A 19,924-nucleotide genomic window follows, 5' to 3' on the forward strand; every position below is an offset into this window, starting at 1 on the left:
AGCATAGGAGAAAAATATTTCTTTTCCCTGTTTCAATTCCAATCCTACCTCTTCTCTTGATCTCATTCCTATCAGCAAACTCCAGAAATTTTCATTAGTTATTTTTTCTTCTATTTGCAACATATTAGCTCTTACCCTGAGACTTAAAAACATGCTTTTTTCACAAACACAAACTACCTCTTGAAACTTTGTGACTTCTCTAGTTTCTTTCATATTCATGTTCCTCATAACAGTAATCTATACTTGCTGTTTCTTTTCTTTTTTTTTTCTTTTTTAAGTATTTTTATTGATTTCAGAGAGGTAGGGAGAGGGACAAAGATAGAAACATCGATGAGAATCATTGATCAACTGCCTCCCACATGCCCCATACTGGGGATCAAGTCCAAAACCCATGTGGCTTGACCAGGAATCGAACCATGACCTCGCTGTTCATAGGTCGATGCTCAACCACTAAGCCATGCAGCTGGGCACAGCTTCCTTTCTTACTCCCCATTTTACTCTTAACCCTGTATGTTAGGCTTCCAACTCCAACCACTCCTCTGAAAATGTTCTGGCATCCAATAATCTTTTTTTTTTTTTTTTTTTTTAAGTCAATCCTCACTGAAGAAAACTTTTCCATTGATTTCTAGCGAGAGTAGAAGGAAGGGAAGAGAGAAACATCTATGTGAGAGACACATTGATTGGTTGCTTTCCAAGAGGGACAAACCTTCAACCCTGATACATGCCCTTGACTGGGAATCAAACTTGCAACCCTTCAGTGTGGGACCAACGCTCTACCACTTAGCAACACCAGCCAGGCCCCAATGACCTTTTAATTCATTGCCAGATTGAGTGGTGTATTTTCAATGCTCATTTCCTTTTCTTCTATATTCACAATTGTTTGGCCTGTGTTTTGATATTTTGATATTCTCTCTCCCTTTGGCTTCTATGACACAATGCCTTTCCTGACTTCCTCCATGCTTCCTTTGTTTGCTTCTTTTACTTTGTCCAGTCCTTAAATGTTTCCTCCCAAGATTCTGGTCTCAGTTTGCTGAACCAAATAGACTATTTACTTTGTTTTAACTAATACATTTAAGAAGCTGATAATACCAATGCCTATTGCTTAAACAGATTTTGAAGCTCCACTCTGGAGTGACATATTGCTACAAGACATTTTATTTGGTTGTTTTATGGCATCTCAAACTCAGTATGGTCCAAATTAAATTCAATTACTTCTCTCCTAGGAACTTATTTTTCTCTCTTGAAAACCTAACCTTGTGTCATTTTAATCTCTCTTCACTTTCATCAATAAACCATACCCAAAATCTGTCCACTCTATAACTCTGATTTTTTCCTCTAAAGCACAATTAGGTTGCACGAAGTCGAACTGTTCTCCCTGCATCCAACCTTTTTAGACTATAATGTACACCCTACCAAAGAGATCTTTAGAAAACACAAATCAGTTCTTAAAACTCATCAGTTTAATACCTTCTAATCATCCCCCAGTAAGGATAAAGTTCAAATATCTTACATGTTAGCTCTATAATGCGACTTCTGTTTGAATTTACCTTCTATAATTGAAACTTTGTAGTCTTGAGTGGAGGCTTACACCCGCAAGGGCAGGTGGAAAGCCTGGCTTCCTCCATTGCCAGTGAAAACACCTCCCTACTACTCTCTGTGGCTGTAACCACCTTGGTTGGGTTTATTTGCATACTCGCTCTGACTGGCTGGTGGGCGTGGCTGGGGGGCATGGCTTGTGGAGAGGAGTGATGGTTAATTTGTATATTACTCTTTTATTAGGTAGTATTAGAATTTTTTTTTCAAATTTAATAAATCTTTATTGCTCAGATTATTACAATTGTTTCTCCTTTTTCCCCCCATAGCTCCCTTCTACCCGGTTCCCGCCTATCCTCTGCCCTTACCTCCCCCCGCCATTGTCATCCACAGGTATACGATTTTAATCCAGTCTCTTCCTGCACCCCCCACACTCCTCTCCCCTGATAATTATCAATCCACTCCCTTTCTTTACCCCTGATTCTATTATATTCACCAGTTTATTCTGTTCATCAGATTTTTTTATTCACTTGATTTTTAGATTCACTTGTTGATAGATATGTATTTGTTGTTCATAATTTTTTTAAAAATATATTTTATTGATTTTGTACAGAGAGGAAAGGAGAGAGATAGAGAGCTAGAAACATCGATGAGAGAGTCATCAACCAGCTGCCTCTTGCACACCCCCTACTGGGGATATGCCCGCAACCAAGGTACATGCCCTTGACCGGAATCAAACTCGGGACCTTTCAGTCCCCAAGCCGACGCTCTATCCATTGAGCCAAACCGGTCTCGGCTGTTGTTCATAATTTTTATCTTTACCTTTTTCTTCTCCTTTCTCTTCTTAAAGAACACCTTTCAGCATTTCATATAATACTGGTTTGGTAGTGGTGAACTCCTTTAGCTTTTTCTTATCTGTGAAGCTCTTTATCTGACCTTCAATTATGAATAACTTTGCTGGGTAGAGTAATCTTGGTTGTAGGTTCTCACTACATCACTTTGAATATTCCTTATCACTCCCGTCTAGCCTACATAGTTTCTGTTGAGAAATCAGCTGATAGAAATATGGGTGCTCCCTTATAGGTAACTAACTGTATTTCTCTTGCTGCTTGTAAGATTCTTTGTCTTTTACCCTTGGCATTTTAATTATGATATGTCTTGGTGTAGTCCTCTTTGGATTCATTTTGTTTGGGGTTCTGTGCGTTTCCTGGACTTGTAAGTCTATTTTTTTCACCAGTTGGGGGAAGTTTTCTGACATTATTTCTTCAAATAGGTTTTCAGTATCTTGCTCTCTCTTTTCTTCTGACACACCCATAATTGTGATGTTGGTACGCGTGAAGTTGTCCCAGAGGCTTCTTACACTATCTTCAACTTTCTGGATTCTCTTCTTGCTTCTGAGGAGTGTCCTTCGGTTCTTTGTATTCCAAATCTTTGACTTGATTCTTGTGTTCCTCTAGTCTGCCGTTGGATCTTTATAATAATTCTTATTTCAGTCAGTGTATGTTTAATTTCTAGTTGGTCCTATTTCATATACTCGAGGGTCTCATTAAATTTATCGGCCTTTTCTAGGAAATTCTTGAAAATCTTTATAACCATGGTTTTGAACTCTATATCCAGTCTTTTGTTCTCCATTTCTTTCGTTTGAGATCTGTTTCCTTGTCTCGGCATTTTCACTGCTTCCTTGAGTTGATAGGATGGCTTTTGTGTGTTTGGTGTCGTATATGACCCGGTGGGTCAGCCTCCCCAGTTACCTGAGGTAGACACTCTTGGTGCTCCCCTTTGTGGACTGTGTGTACAGCCTTGTTGTAGTTAAGTCTTGATTGTTGTTGATATCACTGGGAGGAATTGACCTCCAGGCCAACTGGATGTATCAGCTGTGTCTACTTGGGATACCTTCTGTATTGGAGATAGTCTTATAGGATCAGACTTGCAAAATTGAAAAAGCCTCTGCGCTCAGATTAGATGGGGTGGAATCTCAGTGCTGAGCCAACAGTCTTGGCTTCCAGTCAGCCCTGTCCTTGTGCGCGTGCCTCAGACCTCTACCTTTCGCGGCTCCCCTGAGTTTCTGCCTGACTATCCAGATTCCCCCTGCAAAAGCGTGGGTGCCCTAGGGGCTTGCCCGGAATTGGGTTGGGTCTCTATAGTCTGGAGCTTCTGACTCCTTCCACTATGGAGAGGCCGCGGCAACCTCTGCGGTCAGACCTCTCTGCGCGCATTCACTTGTATGCGACTGTAGACCCTGCTCGCTGCAGCTCCCGGCTTCCCCTAAGTCTCCCAGTCTCTGAGTCTCTGGGTGCCTTTCTCTATAGTCCAAACTCCCACCCATATGAGCCTGGGTCCACGGGGTTTCGGATGGGGTTGGGGTTTAGTGCAGTCGGAACTGGGGTTCAGTGAAGCCGGGGGCTTCCTTTCCCCTCCCGCCAGCCAGGCACTCGGCCGCCCTTCCTCTCTGTGCGCACGAATGTCTCCCTACCTCAGCACTTTGCAGCACCCCTGATCCATGAGCCGCTCTTCTTCTTTCTAGTTGTAGATTTTTCCACTCAGCCAGCTTTCCTGTGGTTTTGGATGATGTCCATTCTGTCTTTTAGTTGTTGTTTTGAAATTGTTGTGCGAGGCAGCAGCTTAGGTGCTTACCTAGGCCGCTATCTTGGTTTTTCTCCAGTAGTATTAGAATTTTATTAACCAGCCAATAAGCATTTAGTGACTATTTTCCATGCGTCCAATACTATATCAAACCACATGGTAGATGCAAAAATAAAGACATGATCTTTTACTCTCCAGTAGTCTAAAGATTAAATTATCATGTATAAATTAAGTATTGATCATCAGAAAATAAGACACTAACAAAGCTGCTTTAAAAAATACATTGATAAAGAAGCCTATTTTGATACTTTTGCAAAAGTATTACATAATGAAATACTTCATTTGAATCAGGTTAGTTTTATTTTGTCTAAATTGAAGATACCTATGGGGAAAAGTCAACCAAAAGATAATAAAAACTAAATTGTTACAAGAAAATGATCTTGTTTCAACTCACTTTAAATATTGAAAAAAAAAATACTACTTTATTGATCCAGAATACTGAAAATGCTTCTAGATTCTTTCTTGTACACACTCTAAGGATTACAGAAGTCATCCAAAATAGAAATAATAAAGGTTTCCCTCCAGACCAAAGTTTATCATCTAGCTCTTCAGATAGTGAAAGCAGAGTCCATTCACTTCAATAGAATTAAACATAGCCTATATTTATTTCAGTCACTTAAAACAAACATAAGATAGTGACATATATGCCACTAAAATAAAAAAGAATTTTTTAAATTAAATATTTAAACACAAATTATAATCAATGGTTTATACTTACCATTTTTATTTGCTGGTGAAAAAAAATTGAAGACAGGAGAAAATATGGTCCCCAACAATGTAGTTCTTGGAGGACTGCCAGAGGAAGGGTTATCTTCTAATTTTCCATTTTGTTTTACATGTTGATTTGTCATTTCATAACTACCAGCTTCTAAGGAAAAAACAACAACAAAAAAAGTTGGAATCTAGAAAAAGTGGCTTTTAGAAATGTGCTCTAAGATATTCATTGTAAAAATAATTTTTCTCAAAAAAAATTTCATGAAGAATACTAGACATTGTTAGGAAAGTTTATTATTCAAGAAATCTTGAGGTAAATCACTTGTAAGTCAAATCATCTTTATACAAATTTATAAAGCATTAAGCCTAATGCTTTATAGACGCTAAAATTCAGTTTTTCAAAGTACAGTTGACCCTTGAACAAGATGGGTTTAAAGTATGTTGATTTGCTCCTGTTTGACTTGGAGGTGCTAAATTGGATTTTCTTCAACAAATACAGTTGGTCCTTCACATCCCCAGGTTTTGAATCCACAGACTCAACAGTATTTATTATACTATTATATAGTTTGGAATCCATAGACACAGAGGGCTGATTGTATGCATTATTGTATGCCATTTTATATAAGGGTCCTGACCACCTGCAATTTTTGGTATCCACCAGTGTCCCATAGATCCTGAGAGACAACTGAAGTTTTGGGGAATTCACAAGTTATATGTAGATTTTAGACTGCCGGGGATTAGCGCCCCAAACACCCCTTCCCCCTCCATGTTGTTCAAGGGTCAATTGTAGATTTACACCTAGAATTATATAGACTGAAAAGCTTCATATCAACACAGAGTTACAGAGAATAAAATAAAATCTTTGTAAGTAAAGCAAGTTACAATATCAAAAACACAAATGCAAACTTTTGTCTTTGGTTATTTATACTTTGGGATGCTGCCTACTTCACAAAACCTAAACTCCAATTTATTTCTAATGAATAACAGCAAAATAGCTCTACTGAAGCAGAAAATTATGTCAAAATTACTTATGGATACTGAGGCACCATTTCAAAGTAGCTAGGAAGAGTAACTCATTTTCTTTAAGTTTCTTGTGAATAAAGAATTTTCCATGGGTTTTTGAAAAATATTTAAAAACTAAATTCAAACAAATGTTTTGATTAATCGTCCGTAACCTTCTACAACCTTACTATAATTTGTTTCCTTCTTCATTATAGCTCTTTGAACATTACTTTATTCCTTTTCTCCCTAGTGGTCAATTCTAACAATAGATACATCATTGCATTGAGAGGAAAAAGCTAAGAAATTATTATGTGTTTAAAATAGTATTGGTTAAAAGGCTCCATGCTCTCAAGTGCTATTCTTTAGAAAAATCTGTTATCCTTCTTGTTTTTCTCCTGTTTGACTTGGGAGTTGCTTGAACAGAGTTTATCAACAGCAGCACTACTGATCTTTCAGCTGGATAATTCTTTGTTGTGGGAAGATGATCTGTAGGATATTTAGCAGTGTCCCTCTCAACAGGCTCTGACAACCAAAAAGATCTCCAGATATTGACAAATGTTCTCCAGGGGAACAAAACCATCTGGAGTTGAAAACAACTGGCCTAAGTGATCCAACCCCCTCTGAACTTCACTGACCAAGAAACAAATTCTTTGTACATATTAAGAACATATTCAAATTTGTATGTTTACAAATTAAGTCACACTATTATTCCTTTAAATGAATTTATTAGAAGTAAAAAGTGATGCTCCATATATATTTTCATGCTAAACAGTATAAAGCTAATTGCTCTCCCTTTGTCATTTTAATTCAGCAAAGTAGATTTATAGTATTTCATTTCGCTTCAAGTTACTTAATATATAATACAAAGGAGATTATAAAACTAGGCAGAAATTGTTTAAAGTAGATTTTTTTTTATAATAAAAAAAGGAACGTGTTGGGTCAGATCTCTCTCTGTACCTAATAAAGCAATTATCTAAATATTAACAAACCTCCATTTACTTGACTTTTCCGTCTTACTCGAGATATCTGTTTAAGTTTTCCTCCTGCTCTTGGTGTTGATGTGATCAGATTATTATCTATATCACGTTCAATTCTACTCCGTTTCGAAGGATTTTCTCTCTCTTCCTTAAGATATAAAAGGAAAAACATTCATTGAATAGTCACTCTGCCTTATAGGTTACACTTTTAAAATGATAAAATATGCACCCCAATTATGTTCACTGCAGCATTATTTATAATAGCCCACAAACGGAAACAATCTAAGTGGTTCATTGATGAATAAAGAAACTGTTATAAATATGCAATGCTATATTATTCAGCCATAAAAAATAATAAAATCTTACCATTTGCAAAAACATGGGTGGACTTTGAGGGTATTATATAAGTGAAATAAAATAAGTCAGACAGAGGAAGACAAATACTGTATGCCCTCACTTATATGTGGAATGTAAAATTTAAAAACAAACAAAACCTAGTTCATAAATACAGAGAACAGATTGATGGTTACCAAGGTGAGAATGGAGTGAAGGGGGGGCAGGCAAGGGATGAGTGAAGGAAAACAAGAGGTACAAAATTCCAGTAATAAAATAAATAAGCCATGGGGATGTAATGTACAGCATGGTGGATATAGTTAATAATACTGTATTGCATATCTGAAAATTGCTAAAGAATAAATCTTTAAAGTTTTTATAAGAAAAAAAAAAACACCCTGGAACTATGTATGGTAACGGATGTTAACTAGTTACTGTGGTGATCATTTCACAATACATACATATATCAAATCATTATGTAGTATAGACCTAAAACTAACATCGTTATGTCAATTATACCCCCCCAACAAGGAAAATACATGGTATGATATTGTAGATTTTCCCATTTTTCAAATCCAGGAGAAACAAAACAGAATGTCTAATGTTGTTAGAAAACACAAGAAAAATTTGAGTGTCATAAGAGTATTTATGAATGTAATTATAATACGCAAATATAATTACAGCATTTCATAATTCAGATCCTTTTCCCAGGGTCCACTAAATTTCCATGCTATTGAAATACTTAATTGTACAATGTGCTCTGAATTTTTAGCCATTTTCCCATATACCTAGAACTGCCTAAAAGAACAGAGGTCATTTCATGGAATTTGCTGACACCAAAAATGACAACAACAAAAAAAATAGAGCCTGCCACTGCCATATCCCCCAAGGATAATCTCAATTCTTTAAATGCCCAAAATTAACATTAAGGAGTCTACTCCATAACAAAGTTGTCTATTCATTTCCCTATAAGGGGCAAATCCATATAGGACCAGTCTATACTCTTCTTACAGTATTATTGACTAAAGGATATTCCAAGCAATAGCCTGATTTATTTTCTCATTTGTTTTTTTCTAATGTCATCTGCCACATGAGTGATTTTCTTACATTACTATAATACTGGCCTGTAATTCCTTGCTGTTTTAATGAGACTACCTGAAATCTTTTGATAAGGACTAGACTTTTAAGTCTATATTACATATAATGTATACATATAATCAACATTCTTAATAGTAATAACTTCTCTACTTTTTTGTTATTGGATGCTTTTATACCACAGCAAATAATATACTACTATGCATTTTCTGAAAGTTGAAAATTGTTCTATTATTTCTGAAACAAACCCTGGTGTTTATTTTAAGTGGACAAAATTACAATTCCATATTTGGATCAAAATATAAAAAAGGTAATACTGCAAATACCATTCTATAAAACATTCTAGCCTGGTTGGCTCAGTAGTTAGAGCATCGGCCTTCAGACCAAAGGGTGGGTCAGGGATTCAATTCCTAGTCAAAGGCACATACATACCTTGGTTACAAGTTCAATCCCAGAAATAAAATCCAGAAATAAATAATTCTTAAGTTTTAAAATGCACTCTGAGTAGTGTGATGAAATCTCATGCCACCCGGCTCTATCCTACCTGGGACATAAATTATCCCTTTGTTTAGCATATCTGCACTGTATATGCTATCCACCCATCTGTTAATCACTTAATAGCTGTCTCAGTTATCACATAGACTGTATCAGTGCTTTTGTTCAAGTAACCTTTATAGTAGTCTAACACTAGGTCACAATGTCAATGTCATTCACCTCACTTCATCTTATCACATAGGCACTGTTTCATCTCACATCACAAGGATAAGCACAGTAAAATAAAACAGTTTGAGACAGAGACCAAATTCATATAACTTTTATTATAGTACTAGAGGCCCAGTGCATGAAAATTCATGCATTGGGGCGGGGGGGGGGGGGGGAGAGTAATCTTTCAGATTTGGCCTGTACCCTCTCACAGTCCAGGAGTTCTCAGGGGCGGGAAACAACCCGGTGATCAGGGAAAGGTGATGCCCCTATCACACCTCTGCTGCTGCCACTGCTGGCAGCATAAGCCTCAGCTGGTCTTGGTTACCTGAGCCTCAGGCAGCCCTGAGCAGCTGGATAGCCGCCATCCAACATTACCTGGGCCTCATGCCAGGCCTGGGTGGTTGGGTGCCTGAGGGACTGGGGGACTCAGGAGCAGGTGTGTGGCAAGGTTGGGGCTGAGAGGACTGGGCAACACCATCTTTGAGGGTGAGGTAGTCAAATAGCACATTCCCTCCTTATTGGCTGGGGGTGCCACCATCTTTGCAATGGCACAAAGGTCATTAGCATATTCCCTTTTTATTACATAGGATAATAAAATTATCCTGGTGCACAAAATTCGTTCATGGGTAGGATCCCTAGGCCTGGCCAGCAATCAGGGCCAATCAGGTTGCCCACCTCCCTGCCTCCTCCTTCCCTCACTCCCTCAGCACCCCACCACTGCCGCTGGTTGCTTGCCATGTTCCGCACCGCCACCTGGTGGTGAGTGTACATCATAGCTAGGGATCGAAATCCAGTTCTCCTATTTGAACTCCCAAAGGGACACTCTGCATATTAGCCTTTTATATATACAGTTTTAGTTGCTCTATTTTATTGTTAATTATTATTTTTAATTCTGTACTGTGCATTATTTAAAAATTAAATTTTACATAGGTTATGTATATATAGTGAAAATTATAGTATATATATGGTTTGGTTCTTTTAGCAGTTTCAGGCATCCACTGAGGGTTTTGGAAAAGTATCCCCTGTGAATAAGGGGGGGATACTGTATAGCACAAAATAATGTCTCCTTGATTCACAACAAAATTCCTCATATTCTTTCTGTTTATCATTCTTCTGCATCTTAAAATGAGTAGGATGCCTCACATCATAGGATCTCCATTATTAGAAAATACAGGGGTCTCTTTATATAAGTCCTTCAAGAACACAAATATATAATGCCACAAAGCCACAACTAAATTCCAGCATCCTCTTAAGGAAGTCTCTTAGTATAGCTGATATTAACATAAATTCAAGCATTTCTGAAAAGCACGCATTCTGTAACACTAGAAATATTAAAGCTTATGTGGGAGGAACAGGTCCAGGAGGGCAGAGAGGGGTATACTGGGGCAAATTAGTCAATGCCCCTGAAACTCCGTAACCATAGCATTAACAAAAACAATGACTGGGACCTCCAAAGATAATTTGGACACCCCAGACAGGCAGCTAAGAGAAGCTGAAATGCTGCTACCTTAAGGCTTAATAAAAGGTATTAAAAACAGAAAAGTAGAAACAAAGACTTATCGGAGATAATAAGTGAAGCTTTTAGCCAGTAGGGCTGCTAAGATGGACCCAAATGGAAATGTAAACTGCCACATAAGAATCGCTGCTAGATCAGGCTAAACCAGGAGGGCACCAAAATTCGTATCTGAGAGTTTAACTTCAATTTTTTTTATTTTCCTGATAAAGTATAAAGTACCACTCCCATTATTCAGTATCACCCTGTCCAGTTTAGGAAAAACAACATATATAACAACACATCACCCATCCTATCCTATATAATAAAGAGTTAATATGCAAATGGTCATCACACCCTCATGCTGTAACATCTCAGACACTCAATACTGGGAAGAGAGGAATGGGGACAAGCCAGGCACAAATGAGCTTGTGAGAGAGGAATGGGGACCAGCCAAGCACAAAAATGAGCTCATGAGAGAGGAATGGGGACCCTGCCAGGCTGCGGCCCAGGAGAAGGACAAGCCGTCCACCCTGCAGTCCCAGGCACCAGCAGCTGCACCTGTGCATGCATCCCGGGAAAGGGATAATTTGCACTCCCCACAGTCCCCGCAGTTCTGGAAGCCAGCAACTGTGCCTACGCCTGCATCCCGGGAGAGGGACGATCTGCATGCTCACAGTCCCTGCGATCCAAGGCACCAGTGGCTGGCTGTTCCTGTGGCCTGGGAGGACAAGCCGCCCGCCCATGGTCCCCTGTGGCTGCAGCCAGCCCAGCAAAGCTGGCCCAGGTCCTGGCTGCCTGTGGCTGGCCAGAGGGAGGAAAGCCCAGGTCTTTGGTGCCTATGACTGGCTGGAGAAGGGAATCCTGGGTCCCAGTTGTGGGTCGAGGCAGAGGTGGTTACGGGCGATCAAGCCATCAGGGGAGCAATAAGAGGTATCAGTCCAGAAGGGGAGCAGATAGGGGTGATCAGGCAGATGTGGTTAGGGGCAATCAGGCAGGCAGGCAAGCAGTTAAGAACCAGCAGTCCCAGATTGCGAAAGGCAATTGGCTATTCCCCAAGGGGTTCCGGATTGGAGAGGGTGCAGGCTGGGCTGAGGGACCCCTCTCCCCCAGTGTACGCATTTCATGAAATGGGCCTCTAGTCCTATAAATAAAAGCCTTAATGGTCCTCACACTGTCACTCCGTGATGCTCTCACACCAGCCAACGAGGAGGCAGACTAGGCCCTTGATGTCAGGTAGCAGCGGGACCTGAGCACTTGGCGCAGAGGGAATAGGACAGGCTCCGTGGGAGGAAACGGAGCTGGTAGCATTGGTAAGGACATGCCCGTGCTACATCCTCCAGGTTTGGAGGAGAGGGAAACTCAAGTGATTCCAGATTTTAAAGGGGGTCTGAAAAAAATATAAAGAGGCTTCTGAGTCCCTACCTTTCTCAGACTTGGGGTCATGGAGTGAAGGCTGAACTCAGAAAACTTATTCTGGGAGACCATGGGCAGGTCACACTCAGCTTCAGACTTCAGTTTCCTGCTGAGTGTCAGGTGGCTCTCCCTGCCTTCACCCAGTTGTGAGGTTCGGGCTTCAGAACACAGCTCAAAAGACTGAGCCTCCGGGGTGGTTGGGAAGGTGAGGGAGGAGGTGGTGGTGGAGGGCAGGCTAGGCCTAGGGGACCCTACACGTGCATGATTAAATCGTGAGCTAGGCCTCCAGTGTTATAACAACACTATTCTCCTATTGACCAACACTGTATACATTACTGATATTGTGGAGGTACCACATAGTATAGCAGAACAGACTATACTATGGTCATTTGAGAATACATTCAAATACCATACATCTCTCAAGAGGAAAAAGAATCAGAAGCTATTAGGATCAAGGTTCTGCAACTTCTATCTATCCATCCATCCATCCATCCATCCATCCATCTATAAAAACCTAATCGACCATCGCAACCAAACGGACAACCGAACAGGCTGCGTGGGGCAACTAGGCTGGCAGGGGGGTTAGTGAGGGGCAACCAGACAACCGAACAACAGGCTGCATGGAGCAACCAAGCCCACAGGGAGGACTGTTGGGGGCAACCAGGCCAGCGGAGGGCAGTTAGGGGCGACCAGGCCAATGGAGGGGGGCAGTTGGGGGCAATCAGGCTGGCAGGGGGGCAGTAAGGGATGACCAGGCTGGCAGTGGGATGGGGGGAGATTGCATTAGGGTAGGGGTGTCGAACTCAATCAGAGAAGGGGCCAAAATCTAAAATCCAGCCTAAATCGCGGGCCGAATGGTTTACTGAACAGTCATAAACTGACAATGTCATAAACTGACAGCGGAGTGCAGTGATGACAGCGCGGTGCAGGCCACATTTCAAGGCCTGGCGGGCTGGATTTGGCCCGCGGGCCTTGTGTTTGACACATGTGCATTAGGGGCAACCAGGCCCGCAGGTGATGGGCAGTTGGGGGTGACTAGGCCAGCAGGGAGGGCAGCTGGGGGTGATCAGGCCAGGAGGGTACTCAGGGGAGATCAGGTAAGCAGGCAGGTGAGCAATTATGAGCCAGTGGTCCTGGATTGTGAGAGAGTTGTCTAACTGCCAGCAATCGGATGTCCTCTGAGGGGTCCTAGATTGAAGAGGGTAAAGGCTGGGTTGAGGCGCCCTCCCCCCCACACCTCATGCACAAAGTTTGTTGATAACAAAATCCTATTCTTCAGAATAATATATTCAAATATCTGATGATGGTGCTATTCTGAAAGACAATCCATTGTCCAAATCTGAAAGTCAATTAGTCACCCAATCCTAGTCTTTCTTAAATATTCAACTAAATAGTTTGGGACATTTTGGACATGGTATGATTTTTTAGAAGAGGAAATATGAAAAACAACAATTCCACATTACTGTAAAAGTTGTTTTAATAAATGTGATAACCCTACCGTGTCGTCCCTGGAATTTGAATTTTTCAAAGTTGTCTCTAAGATAATCTTTGAAGGGAAAAATTTTGTAAGGGTTGTGTTCTTCAAACACCGAATCCAAAGGAAATACAGAAAACTAGAGAGCCAAACAAAACCCAAAGGAAAACTTATAACCAGGAGACAGGGTATTTTCCCAAACTCCATGTGGATGAGGACAAACCAATAGCCACAAAACCAAGTGTCCATATACACCAGTGAAGAAGAAAGCTAAAATATGCAACAAGGTGTATGACACATCTGAGAACAGGAGAAGCCCAAAATAGCTAAGAGGCAGGAATTCAATGCAAAGCATGGCAGGCTAATTTGATGACAAGAGATAAAAATAGGAGAGGGCCAATGTAAGAGTGAAATAGGAGCAGTTTAGATTTTATGAACTCTTGAAATTGACCAACTATGGCTCCCTCTAGAATAGGGCTCCACAAGGTAGAAAAACTGCTGGGAATGTAATAAAAATTGAGTGAGAAAGGCACAAGAGATAAGATGGAAAGAAATTCCACATACACAGGGGTAGGAATACAGTGACAGGAAAACTCAAAGAGTAATCACTGTATTTTAAAAAATATATATTTTATTGATTTTTTTTTTACAGAGAGGAAGAGAGAGGGATAGAAACATCAAAGAGAGAGAAACATCGACCAGCTGCCTCCTGCAAACCTCCCACTGGGGATGTGCCCGCAACCAGGGTACATGTCCTTGACTGGAATTGAACCTGGAACTTTTCAGTCCACAGGCCGACGCTCTATCCACTGAGCCAAACCGGTTTTGGCTCACTGTATTTTTTTAAAAATATATTGTTTATTGATTTAAGGGAAAGAAAGAGAGAGAAACATCAATGATGAGAATATCACTGATTGGCTGCCTCTTGCATGCCCCCGATTTGGAATTGAAGCGTTACCTCATGGTTGATAGGTCAATGCACAACCACTGAACAACACTGGCCAGGCACAATAACTATGTTTTTAAACACTACACAAAAACAATTTTAGAGGATTTTGAACCACAAATACTAAACAAAATTATCATAATAAAACATACAAGAAATAAATAACATCTCTACAGATAAAGGAAATGTGTCAGAAAAACATGCATAGAGAATAGATAAAAATCATAACCTATTTCAGAATAAGACAAGATATTAAGAAAATGATAGAAGATATACATGAGTTAGAAAAACTTAGAAATAAAGTGACAACTAAAAAAAAGTAATTAAATTAAAAAAAAATAAAGACTGAACTAGAATGGACATAAAAGTGAGTAAACAGAATAGATTATGTCTTTAAGAGAAAAAAATTTAAGACATCAAAATATGACAAATATTGCAAGTCAGACAAAGAAGATCCAATAGACAAAAATAGTCCTTGAAGGGTGCAGGAAGAGACTGAACATAAACTGTGCACCTATGGATGAGGACAATGGGGGTGGGGAAAGGGCAGAGGGTGGGGTAGGAACCTGGTGGAGGGGGGGAAAAAATGAGAAACTTTTGTAATAATATGAACAATAAAGGTTCATTAAAAATTTTTAAAAAAATAGTCCTTGAAGAAGGAAACCTAAGCAAAAGCACGGCAAAAGAACACATAACATTTTCCTCAAATAAAAGATCTGAAACTATGTATTGAAAAAGCGTTTTTTTAACCAAAACTATCAACCAGAAAAACAAATACCAATATATATATATTAAACTTAATAGAATTTAAAGAAAAAATCCACATCTAATGGAGAACAAGGCAAAATCAATTTATAAAAGGATTATCAAACTTTGACAGCAATATGCTTTTATGCCAGAAAAAAAAAATCGAACAACATTTAATATAATCAAGAGGAAAAAATGAGAGCCCAAGATTTTTTAAATTGATTTTAAAGACAGGAAGGGAGAAGGAGAGAGAGAGAGAAACATCAATGATGAGAATCATTAACTGCCGCCTCCTGGACATCCCCTACTGGGTGGGGATTTTGCCTGCACACGTCCTGACCAGGAATCCATCCGTGACCTTCTGGTTTATGGGTCTATGCTCAACCATTGAGCTACACTGCTCGGGCGCAAATCAAAGATTTTTATATGCAACAAAATGGATTTTCAAGCATAAAGGGTATCGTTAGCAACATGCAAGAAATCAGAATATTGTTCTATAATTCTTTCTGTGGCATCTACTAGAAGTCAGCTTTAAATAAAAATGACTACAATGACATGAGGACTGAAGATAAGCATTTAACATACTGAACATATGTACAGGGCGGGGCAAAAGTAGGTTTACAGTTGTGAATATGCAAAACACAGTTTACTTTTTATTATTTTCCATACACTTAACTATAAACCTATTTTTGTTCTACCCTGTAAAACCTATATAACAAAGACAAATAAGGACTAAAAGATAGTACTATGTAATGACTACAGTCTCAGAATGTATAACTATTAAACTCTATGTATGGTGGCAATGTGTACTAGACCTAACAATGGAATCACTTCATAAATTATATATATATATTAAAAGCTCGGTGCACAAAATTCGTGCATGAGGGTGTTTGTCCCTCAGCCCAGCCTGCACCCTCTCCAATCTGGGACCCTGCAAGAGATGTCCGACTGCCCGGATAGGCCCAATTCTGGCAAGCTCTGTATACTCAGTAAAATTAGATAATGAATAAAATTTTAGAATATATTATCAAGAAGATAGTGTAATGACAATGTATATATAGAGAAATAACAGTTAGCCTCTATAAGCTTATTATGAATAATATATAACAAGTTCACCTTTTAATTTATTTCTAACATTGGGTTAGTAGACTAGGGAAAACACACACACACACCCACACACACAGTGTACCTTGATTTCAATAAGGCATTCAAATACTAATTTTCATTATTTTATAGAATATATTAAAGAAATATAAGGAGAATGACAGTACAATTAAATAAATCTGTAGGAAAACTGCCCCAAATTATTAATGAATGAAGACACTAGTCTGCAAACAGATTTCCCGTGGCCCTATAGTATTAAGGCATCAATTTAAAAAAATCCTAGATGTTGGTTTTTAAAAACGGAAAAAAGAACTTCAACACCAAAATCTTGACTATTTTAGCTGACATAGGCAAAACTCTAACCATTAAAGGAGAGAGAAAATAAAGATGATACAATATATGATATAATATAATGTCACATTAATAAAATCCCCAGTTCAAAGGAAGTAAAAATGAACACAAGTCAGAAGACATAAGAAAAACCTATCTTCACTCTGGTTGTTACCTTTTATGACCAACACAAAAGAGTAACCAAGATGGTTATCTATATCACATACTGTCACATAAGGAAAACCAGAAATATTTAGCTTAAATAGTGACTGAGGGTTTGCACCTGCACATGAGGAAAAGAACATAAAAGAAAGTAAAGGGCTAAAACCGGTTTGGCTCAGTGGATAGAGCGTCAGCCTGTGGACTGAAGGGTCCCAGGTTTGATTCCGGTCAGGGGCATGTACTTTGGTTGCGGGCACATCCCCAGTAGGGGATGTGCAAGAGGCAGCTGAATGATGTTTCTAACTCTCTCTCTCTCTCTCTTTCTCTCTGTAAAAAACAAATTTTATATATATATATATATATATATATATATATATATATATATATATATGTATGTATAAAAGTAAAGAGTAGATATATTTTTCTTAAGATGAAGAACTTAAATTCCTAATGGGTTGTCGTCATTTCTCTTAATGAGAATGTTACTATTTGTCAGTTCATTCTCTGAACAACTCTAAATATTATAGATTCAGGAAATAATTTTTCTGTTAAGAATTTGATCTTTGTTATCTATACATATAAAGAGGTAATATGCTAATTTGTCCGTGTTCTCAAAACAACCAATTTACATATTGATGCACAGGCAGCAGGAGGCGGGTAGCTGGAGCCAAGTTCCTGGGGGTCTGAGGAGACTGCCTCAAAGGAGCCTGGACTGCAAAGAAGGAAGAGGAATCGGCCACAGGGAGCTCTTCCAATCCACCCTACTGCAGCCCCCACACCCTCGGGGGGACGGGGAGGCTGACCAGACAGCCTCGGGGGTAGCTGCAGCCCACACCTCCAACTCCCCATCTCTTCCCCGCCACCCCTGCCAGGGGCGCCCACAATAGCACGCCGGGTGCTGGCCACCACTCGTCAGCACCCCCAACGGACCTGGGGGCTGCTGGGCCCCCTCCGCTGGGGCTAGGCATGCCTCTCCTCCCTACAACTCCAGACCCGGGTGGAGGCAGGCCTGAGCGGCCCCCCAGGGTCAGATCCTTCCCTCGCAACAGCAGCAGTGCCATCTCCACAGAGGGAGCTGACTGAACCTCACTGGGGGCCAAGCTAAACCCGTCCTCCTAGCCCGCCTGGCTCCGCCCTGGCCCAGCCCCCACCCCGCTCCAAGCGATTGGAGCCCCACCCTGAGCAGGTACAGCTGTGAAACAGCCACGTACAATTTGAAGAATGGCACCACGCGGGAAGGTTTGACAATTACTCCCCTTTCAGCCTCGCGTCCCCCTAGCACCTCCCTAACGCCCTGTCCCCCTTCTCCCTCCCCCCCCCACCAGCGCCTCCAGGGAGGACCACCACCGCTACAGGCTGCTGGCCAGAGCCGGCCCTCCAAGGCCTGCGGAACCCTCTGCAAAGCTTCCATAGCTACAGTCCAGGAAACAATCATGCCCTCCTCCCCTAATCAGCACCTGCTACCTGCGAGGGTACCCATGAGCTTAACAATAACAATGCTTCCCATGTAGACATCACTAACTTGCTGAAACATTTCTAGGTTTATTAGCTCAGAACCTCCTCATGTCAACCCAGTGAGGTAGATGGAGAAGAGATTACAATTCCCATGGTCTATGTGTACGTATTCAGAAATGAAGCTCAGAGAGGAAAAGTGTCAAGCCTACTGGTTCCCAAAGTGCAGCACATGCCCCACGGGGGTGGGGTGGGGGTGGCAATTTAATTTTAAGTGGGGGCAAATCGAGAATAATAGTGAAATTTTTGCATTTCTTATGGTTCTAGGGGGCCTCATCTATAGCGTATCCTACAAAATAAAAGGCCAGTATGCAAATGACTGAATGGTGGAATGAGCCTTCACTATGATGGGTGCTGACACCAGGGGGCAGACACTCAATGCAGGAGCTGCCGCCTGGTGGGCAGTGTGCTCCCACAGGGGGAGCGCCGCTCAGCTGGTGAGCACAGCAGCAGTGGTAGGGGCCTCTCCAGCCTCCCTGGCAATGCTAAGGATGTCTGACTGCCTTAGGCCGACTAAGCCATCAGTTGGACATTCCCCCAGGGCTCCCAGACTGCGAGAGGGCACAGGCCAAGCTGAGGAACCCTCCACAAGTGCATTTCTGAGTTTATAGAAATTACTTCAAAGAAACTTTTAAAAAATTCTATTTAAAATTAACAAACATGTTACTAATATTAGAAAAACAAATTAAAATTAAACCATCAAAACATAAAGAAAAACTCTATAAACAGAATACTAAATCTTGGCCAATGGTTTACAGTAACTAAGCTTTTCAGTGATATGACAATAAAATCTACCCCTATGAATAAGAAGCAACAATGATTTCTTTTACTAATTATCAAAGTGATAAACTTATAATAAAAATGTATCATATAATAACCCCAAGAAAAGAACACAAGAGTAATAAACAGTGATACATTCTAGAGACAATGAAAATTAACAACACCATTTATATAGTATGTTAAAATTTCTTAAACTACTTTCACCTATTTGCTATCTGATCTGAAAACAACTCTGAGACAGACAAAACAGTTAATATTAGTCCATTTTACAGTCTTCCTAAGGCTCAGAGGGGTAAATGATTTCCTCACATCACTCAAGTGGTCTGCAGCTCGAGAGCCACAGGCGGATCTTTGGCCCCTTTAGTTTTTAGCAAAGGCCAGCTTAGGAATACCCTAATTAAGTTAATAACAATGTACCTACCTATATAGTTTAAGTTTAAATAAATTGGCTCTCAAAAGAAATTTAAATTGTTGTACTGTTGATATTTGGATCTGTTGACTAATGAGTTTGCCAAACACTGGTCAGCATCCATTCTTTCTTTAATCACTTTGTTTTCTCCTTAATGAAATAATACATTTTCATTGGCAAATGTTAGAATACAGACAAATCATCTCCCTAAGCAGACAATTATTAATAATTTTGAGAAATTTTTACATTTCCTTTGAAATGAAAAACAATGTGATTAAAAGAAAAAATTCACGTAAAAGAAATACATATTTTTTTACTTCCTATAATACTATGCTGGAAAAAAAAAAAATCAGATGATTAAGCGGATCAGTAAGTAAAATAAATAATGTTTTCTTAAACAGCCACTAAATGTTTTGTATGTTAATACTTTTAAAATAACATCAAATGTTAATACTCTTAAGTGGGCTCTAGCAATATTAGATTTCTCATCTTTACATGCTTGAAAATAAACTAAACTTTAATTTTAATGATGTAAGTAGAAGGTAAAACC

General features: G+C 39.9%; 1 protein-coding gene across 1 annotated transcript in view; it reads right to left on the reverse strand.

The window, feature by feature from the left end:
* The window catches only part of CTDSPL2 (CTD small phosphatase like 2), an 80,540-nt gene that overhangs the window by 35,256 nt on the left and 25,360 nt on the right, over nt 1-19,924 (reverse strand). The window contains exons 4-5 of the mRNA XM_084903577.1: nt 6,882-7,017; nt 4,895-5,044 (exon numbers count right to left, since the gene is read on the reverse strand). Of these exons, the coding sequence (XP_084759703.1) occupies nt 4,895-5,044; nt 6,882-7,017 (286 nt within the window). The remainder of the gene's footprint in view (nt 1-4,894; nt 5,045-6,881; nt 7,018-19,924) is intronic.

This window comes from Pipistrellus hanaki (genome assembly GCF_964339955.1).
Source record: "Pipistrellus hanaki genome assembly, chromosome: 1".
Classification (NCBI taxonomy): Eukaryota; Metazoa; Chordata; class Mammalia; order Chiroptera; family Vespertilionidae; genus Pipistrellus; species Pipistrellus hanaki.